The 8,273-nt window shown below is 45.4% G+C and overlaps 1 protein-coding gene across 1 annotated transcript in view; it reads left to right on the top strand.

Annotated features, from left to right (window-relative positions):
• Nucleotides 1–2,802, top strand: part of LOC112237942 (potassium voltage-gated channel subfamily G member 4-like) — an 11,572-nt gene extending 8,770 nt beyond the window's left edge. Inside the window, exons 4-7 of the mRNA XM_042318475.1 lie at nucleotides 1–40; nucleotides 458–596; nucleotides 1,158–1,377; nucleotides 1,742–2,802. The exon at nucleotides 1–40 is cut by the window's left edge and continues 70 nt beyond it. Of these exons, the coding sequence (XP_042174409.1) occupies nucleotides 1–40; nucleotides 458–596; nucleotides 1,158–1,377; nucleotides 1,742–2,403 (1,061 nt within the window). The 3' untranslated portion in view covers nucleotides 2,404–2,802. The remainder of the gene's footprint in view (nucleotides 41–457; nucleotides 597–1,157; nucleotides 1,378–1,741) is intronic.
• Nucleotides 2,803–8,273: the final 5,471 nt, after the last annotated feature.

Genomic DNA, 8,273 nt, shown 5'->3' with positions numbered 1-8,273 from the left:
TGGCTGAGACGGAGACGGGCTACCGCAGGCTGATGAGCAGGTAGAAACAGTAGGGTTAAACACTGATCTTGGATCAGCTTCCCCTCCTCCAATCCTAACCTTAACCAGTACTGGTGAAAATGCTAAACTGACCCAAGATCAGCATCTTCACCCAGCACCCAAGTACATGTATAACAGTGGTCACATGCTCAAAGACTGACCAGGGACACAGAGGACTTTCTTTCTCTTGTTGTTTGTTGAGGAGACAAACTGAGAAGACGTAACACAGTTACCTATCAGTCGATGCACTAAGCACTGCTCTCGTGAGCATGATCCCAATAGCTGTGTCCTTCCTTCAGAGAACAGTAGTTATATTCATAACTTTACGTTATGTCCTCGTGAATTTGTAAGACAACAGGATCTGTAAACAAGATCTCCAACAAAAAAGGGTAAAAAATGTTCAAACTCTCTTCCACAGGTTGAGAGAGGTGGTGGAGAACCCCCACTCTGGCTTGGCAGGGAAGATGTTCGCCTGCTTCTCTGTGATCATGGTAGCTGTGACAGTCATCAGCCTCTGTATCAGCACCATGCCTGATCTACGCCAAGAGGAGAGCAAGGTGAGGGGAACATAACCGCTGAGCTAAAAGCCTAGGGGTTAGCTTGGGGGAGCTAATTACAAGTCTTCGGGGAGCAAGGAACCTACTCAAATAAGCAATGTCCTTCTTTCAACTGTTTAGATTGTAAAGATTGCTCCCCATCAATAGTTAAACCAAGCTTTGTTGGGGGTTAAAAAGGTACATTTCTCAGCAACTGTAGTTTGTTTCAGTCTCCAGGTCTTTCCCCCATATCTAGATACTATCACAACCACTCTCTCCATCTTCATCTAGATTATTTATTTATGTTTCTTCTCTCTCTCCCTCTATCCCTCTCTCTCTCTCTCTCTCGCTCTCTCACTCGCTCTCTCTCTCTCTCACTCTCTCTCTCGCTCTCTCTCTCTCTCTCTCGCTCTCTCTCTCTCTCTCTCTCTCTCTCTCTCTCTCTCTCTCTCTCTCTCTCTGTATATATATCTCTCGCTCTCTATATCTCTCTCCCTCTCTCTCTCTCTCTCCCCCTTCCCTCTCTGCCCTCCTCCTTCTCTGCCCTCCCCCCTCTCTGCCCTCCCCCCTCTCCGTCTCCAGGGCGAGTGTTCCCAGAAGTGTCGTCACATGTTTGTTGTGGAGACGGTGTGCGTAGCCTGGTTCTCCTTGGAGTTCATGCTGCGGTTCCTCCATGCTCGATCCAAACTAGAATTTGCCCGCGGGCCCCTGAACATCATTGATGTTGTGGCCATCCTACCCTACTACATTTCTCTGGTGGTGGTGGAAAACAACACTCTGGAGGAAGGCAGTGCAGGAGCAGGTGGAACAAACACAGTCATTATCGTATGCTACACTAGCTAGCTAGACTAGTGTAGCACAACATTATTATAATGGGGTTAGCTATAGCTAGCTAGGCTAGTGTGGCACAACAGTGTTATAAGGGGGTTAGCTATAGCTAGCTAGGTTAGTGTAGCACAACAGTGTTATAATGGGGTTAGCTATAGCTAGCTAGGCTAGTGTAGCACAACAGTGTTATAATGGGGTTAGCTATAGCTAGCTAGGCTAGTGTAGCACAACAGTGTTATAATGGGGTTAGCTATAGCTAGCTAGGTGTCAACCTGTTTCTGGATATTAACAACCTACCATATTAAGCAACATTGTGTACTTTCACCTCTGTTCCCCAGGTAGGGGGTACCTGGACAAGCTGGGTCTGGTCCTGCGGCTGATGCGTGCGTTGCGTATCCTGTACGTGATGCGGCTGGCGCGCCACTCCCTGGGCCTCCAGACCCTTGGCCTGACCATGCAGCGCAGCACCCAAGAGTTCAGCCTCCTCCTGCTCTTCATCACCGTCGGCATGGCCCTCTTCTCTCCCATGGTGCACCTGGCCGAGAGCGAGCTGGCGCCCAACGCCGCCACAGCGCCCCAGCACAGCTTCAGCAGCATCCCAGCTTCCTATTGGTGGGCCATCATCTCCATGACGACCGTGGGCTACGGGGACATGGTGCCGAGGAGCATCCCGGGTCAGGTGGTAGCGCTGAGCAGCATCCTGAGTGGAATTCTCATCATGGCGTTTCCTGCTACTTCCATCTTCCACATGTTCTCCAGGAGCTACCAGGAGCTGAAGCTGGAGCACGAGAGGCTGTGGAAGGAGGAGACGGGGGCCGCTCTGGCCGCTGACAACCTGGAGAACCGGAGGGAAAGGGAGGTAGAGAGGGAGGCGGAAGTAGAGATGAAGGCGGAAGCTGTCGCGGAAACGGACAGCTACTGGCCCAGACGCCGAGACTTTGTGGAGTCTCTGTGCCAGTCCCCAGGCTATGCTCCCGGCTTGGGGGGGAAAGAGGGATGATGGGAGGGATGACAGAGGGGCAGCAGGCTATACTCCCGGCTGGGGGGAACAGAGGGATGATGGGAGGGATGACAGAGGAACAGCAGGCTTTACTCCCGGCTGCAGCATTCTGATCTGAAGAAGGATACCAGACCTGATGCTAACTCCTACATTGTAAAAAGTGGGATGACACTGTTGTTCGTCTGAATTCCTTTTTCAGATTGGTATAATAGAAAATTAGGCTTTGGTTCATTCAACTTGTTCTATGCTATTTGTCTGAAATCAAATAACACATTTGAGAGATCAGTTTTCTCCTTTTTTTGATCTTGTCTCATCGCTGCAACTCCCCAACGGGCTCGGGAGAGGCGAAGGTGGAGTCATGCTTCCTCCAAAACTTAACACCCGCCCGCTTAACCAAGAATCCAGCCGCACCAATGTATCAGAGGAAACACCGTTCAACTGACGTCCAGGGTCAGCCTGCAGGCACCCGGCCCACCACAAGGAGTCGCTAGAGCACGATGAGCCAAGTAAAGCCCCGCCGGCCAAACTCTCCCCTAACCCGGACGACGCTGGGCCAAACTCTCCCCTAACCCGGACGACGCTGGGCCAATTGTGCGCAGTCCTATGGGACTCCTGGCCACGGCCGGTTGCGGCACAGCCCGGTCAGCCTCTAGCACTGCGATGCAGTGCCTAAGATCACTGCGCCACTTGGCCTGTGATTTTCTTTAATTGAATGAAATCGATATTCGCATTAAATAATGGTGGGTGCAATGTAACGGTGGCAGCCTATCAGAAGAGATCAGAATGTAGCCGTGGCCTAATGGGGGCGTGGTTTTCAGTTTGTTAATTTTGGCCACCCGTGAGAGTGAATGTCATTCTAGGTAATGTGTTCTGTTTTAAAAAAAACGTTTATATGTTCACTGCCGTCACTGAAGCTGAAATGATATCTACATAAGTACTGTGATACTAAAGAGCCTGGAAAGGTTCCCGTTGACAAGATGGTCACCATTTGGTTTACGATATTGTAACCATTAAATGTGAAAGATTTATATAAAGAACGTGTTTGGAGTCATTATTTCATGTTATGGAACCAACTTGTTGTTGTAAATTAGGAAATGTTGTAAATTAGGAAATGTTGTAAATTATGAAAAGTTGTAAATTAGGAAATGTAAATTAGGAAATGTTGTAAATTAGGAAATGTAAATTAGGAAATGTTGTAAATTAGGAAATGTAAATTACGAAATGTTGTAAATTACGAAATGTTGTAAATTATGAAATGTTGTAAATTATGAACTGTTGTAAATTACGAAATGTTGTAAATTATGAAATGTTGTAAATTACGAAATGTTGTAAATTACGAAATGTTGTAAATTATTAAATGTTGTAAATTACGAAATGTTGTAAATTATGAAATGTTGTAAATTACGAAATGTTGTAAATTATGAAATGTTGTAAATTAGGAAATGTAAATTATGAAATGTTGTAAATTACGAGGGCTCAATATATTTTTTGCAGATTAGCCATTGAGGATTAGAATAAATACAGCTTCGCCCGTCATTCAAGAAAACCAAACACCCTCAAAATGTGTACCTCACATTTCCATATCATATACAGTTGTCAACGGTTATGATCACTATGTTAGATATACAGTTACCAGATGACATGGCGTCATACCCTGGGTTGTCCTGAACAGAATGACCCTGTTTGTTGTATTGTATACACATCTGAATCCATTCCACCAAAATTACCATCTGCTTCTCTGAATAATATGCATTTTTATTGAACATTTATTTAACTAGGCAAAGTCAGTTAGGAACAAATTATTATTTTCAATAACGGCCTTGGAAAAGGGGATAACTGCCTTGTTCAGGGGTAGAACAACAGATTTTTACCTTGTCAGCTCAGGGATTCGATCCAGCAACCTTTCGGTTACTGGCCCAACACTCTAACCACTAGGCTACCTGCTGGTTACTAGTCCAACACTCTAACCACTCGGCTACCTGCTGGTTACTAGTCCAACACTCTAACCACTAGGCTACCTGCTGGTTACTGGCCCAACACTCTAACCACTAGGCTACCTGCTGGTTACTGGCCCAACACCACTAACCACTAGGCTACCTGCTGGTTACTGGCCCAACACTCTAACCACTAGGCTACCTGCTGGTTACTGACCCAACACTCTAACCACTAGGCTACCTGCCGCCTCTACACTCTAACCACTAGGCTACCTGCCGCCTCTACACTCTAACCACTAGTCTACCTGCCACCTCTACACTGTAACCACTAGGCTACCTGCCGCCTCTACACTCTAACCACTAGGCTACCTGCCATTTCTACACTCTAACCACTAGGCTACCTGCCGCCTCTACACTCTAACCACTAGGCTACCTATCGCCCCACTAAAAGCCTAACACTGTAACATCGTATTTTATAATTTAGCTGGTCATGTTGGCAATAGAACAAGCTTTGAAATTATGCCCACCTGACCCAGATTCCAGATATAATGAACCGTTTGGTGATTGCGTAAACAACAACAGTAATTGTGTAAAGGCAATGATGCAGGGCTGTGTTCCAAAGAAAACAACTACAAGTTTGCTTGCTCTAGTTCCTCAACGGCACAGCTAGCAGACCTCAAAAGCACTTTATAGATGACAACGTCCATTGACTCATAAACGTCCATTGAAATGACTTAGGAACTGTGTACACTTTGAAGAGGTGTGTGGCCACATGGAAACACCAGTTAGACCTCTCACTCAAACCCTTGTCCACTTGGAGACACCAGTTAGACCTCTCACTCAAACCCTTGTCCACTTGGAGACACCAGTTAGACCTCTCACTCAAACCCTTGTCCACTTGGAGACACCAGTTAGACCTCTCACTCAAACCCTTGTCCACTTGGAGACACCAGTTAGACCTCTCACTCAAACCCTTGTCCACTTGGAGACACCAGACACCAAACCCTTGTCCACTTGGAGACACCAGTTAGACCTCTCACTCAAACCCTTGTCCACTTGGAGACACCAGTTAGACCTCTCACTCAAACCCTTGTCCACTTGGAGACACCAGTTAGACCTCTCACACCAGTCCTCACTCAAACCCTTGTCCACTTGGAGACACCAGTTAGACCTCTCACTCAAACCCTTGTCCACTTGGAGACACCAGTTAGACCTCTCACTCAAACCCTTGTCCACTTGGAGACACCAGTTAGACCTCTCACTCAAACCCTTGTCCACTTGGAGACACCAGTTAGACCTCTCACTCAAACCCTTGTCCACTTGGAGACACCAGTTAGACCTCTCACTCAAACCCTTGTCATTTTTTGTCTTGTGTTGCACCTACCCCACATTTTTCCAAGAATATTCTTATCATCATGTTACTGAATGTATCCAGAGTATTTTCAGATTTCGTTGTCAACACTTGCTGTGAAAAGTACAGTCAATGTAAAAGGCACATGGATTCGGGTCTTGTGTCAGGTGAACTGTTGTGTCCCCACCTTTAGTCCAGTCATTTCCCCCATTAATCTCCACTGTTCCCTTTTCATTTCTACCGTGAGGTTCCCTATTTCTTCTGTGAGAACCATTTCAATTCAGCGCTATCCGTATAGGAAAATATGTCAAGTGTAAAGGGGCTAAAAGGCAATGGATTCACTTGAATGGAACCCAATTGAATACATTTGGTTAGTGAGAAATCTACGTGGTACAACATGAAAAAATTGATTGTATATACTGTATATACAGTGGGGCAAAAAAGAAAGAAATCTTGCTTGTTTGTAGGTGACCAAATACTTATTTTCCACCATAATTTGCAAATAAATTCATTAAAAATCCTACAATGTGATTTTCTGGATTTTTTTGTTCTCATTTTGTCTGTCATAGTTGAAGTGTTCCTATGATGAAAATTACAGGCCTCTCTCATCTTTTTAAGTGGGAGAACTTGCACAATTGGTGGCTGACTAAATACTTTTTTGTCCCACAGTATATATATATATATATATATATATATATATATATATATAACTGTTTTTTTATCTCCTTGGTGCAATTTTCACAACTCTTACATGTTGACCACACCGCTCGCCTTGCAAAATACATGTACACATACATGTCCTCAATCATTGCACCCACACTGCTTGCGCACGCCAATGAGCGTCCGCGTTAGCCAGGCGCTAAAATGCAACTTGGTTCTATTTGTGCCGCTCAACGCGCTGCAAGTCCGGCCTCTCCCATCTCCTCATTGGTTTTTAGGAGCATATATCCACGTGGGTGATTGAAAGATGAACTGAGGTTCACACTCCAGTCCTGTTGGTGGTGGTAATGCACATTAAACTTGGTTACCATCCACCACATAATGTCCAAAAAAAGAAGAAGTCTGAAGGTGGAGAGATCACTGGAAACAAACTCGGTTGACCCTTTTATCTGTGGATAAATTGTCAGAGTAGAGGACCTTGTGCATTTCAGGTACATTACCAACCCAACGTTTATATCCCAGGGTAAATTAGCTAGCGACAGCTAGCTAGCTAGCTAAATTGCCATAAATGCAGAGTTGCAAAGAAGTCTCAGACTGGCCTATAAAAATAAAATATTAAGATGGGCAAAAGAAAACAGACACTGGACAGAGGAACTGGCCTAGAAAAAGCATCCCGGAATACTGTAAGACTGGGCAAAACTCTGAAAGACCAGCATCCCGGACTGGACATTGAGACTGGACAGAGGAACTCTGCCTAGAAGGCCAGCATCCCGGAGTCGCCTCTTCACTGTTGACATTGAGACTGGACAGAGGAACTCTGCCTAGAAGGCCAGCATCCCGGAGTCGCCTCTTCACTGTTGACATTGAGACTGGACAGAGGAACTCTGCCTAGAAGGCCAGCATCCCGGAGTCGCCTCTTCACTGTTGACGTTGAGACTGGACAGAGGAACTCTGCCTAGAAGGCCAGCATCCCGGAGTCGCCTCTTCACTGTTGACGTTGAGAATGGACAGAGGAACTCTGCCTAGAAGGCCAGCATCCCGGTGTCGCCTCTTCACTGTTAATGTTGAGACTGGACAGAGGAACTCTGCCTAGAAGGTCAGCATCCCAGAGTCGCCTCTTCACTGTTGACGTTGAGACTGGACAGAGGAACTCTGCCTAGAAGGCCAGCATCCCGGAGACGCCAACTTTAAGTATTTCATTGTTAGTCTACCCCTGTCGTTAATAAAGCATGTGACAAATAACATTTGATTTGAACTCTGGTGTTTCTAGTGCCGTGTTCTTACCAACTGAGCTACGTACAGGACCAGTACAACACATAAGTACAATACAATACTGTAAAATACAAAACACAATTACAATAGAGATGGATGATGTATGATTGTGTCATGAAATGTGGTTAAAAGTCATGGAGAAGTCTTGTAAAATGTGTAGGAACCCTTAACAATGATTAATCAGGGGTCTCTACAGCATAATGCATCATTTGTGTATTTGGGTGAACAGAGTCTAATGGACCTGTTTGACAGAGAGGTGCCGGATTCTCGCAGTGACGTTTGAGTATTTTACAAGATGCGGCAAAGTAGTTTCCCGCGGATCACAAGACGCCAAATGGACACAAACTAAATTAAATGTAAAAGGCTTTGAAAATTAAAAAGCTTGTGGCTCCGTTGACATTTCACATATTCATGTAGTCTAAATAATAGCCTTGTGGTTAAGTCGTGGAGAGGTCATGGGGAAAAAGTGACTGAACCCTTCACAGTGAATAATCAGAGGTCTCTTTAGCGTAACGCCATTTGTAAATGTCTGTGAATTTAGTCAAATGGGGAAAAAAACAGCTGATGCACTTCTTTCATCCCAAGTCAAGCAGTGAACAAACCTGCATGTCTTTTAACACTCAACTTCCTTTTCCCCTTTGGTTAACTTGAAT

The sequence above is a fragment of the Oncorhynchus tshawytscha genome, unplaced genomic scaffold, assembly GCF_018296145.1.
Source record: "Oncorhynchus tshawytscha isolate Ot180627B unplaced genomic scaffold, Otsh_v2.0 Un_scaffold_1349_pilon_pilon, whole genome shotgun sequence".
Taxonomy (NCBI): Eukaryota; Metazoa; Chordata; class Actinopteri; order Salmoniformes; family Salmonidae; genus Oncorhynchus; species Oncorhynchus tshawytscha.
The sequence above is the reverse complement of the archived record's forward strand: the minus strand, read 5'-3'. Positions and strand labels throughout refer to the sequence as shown.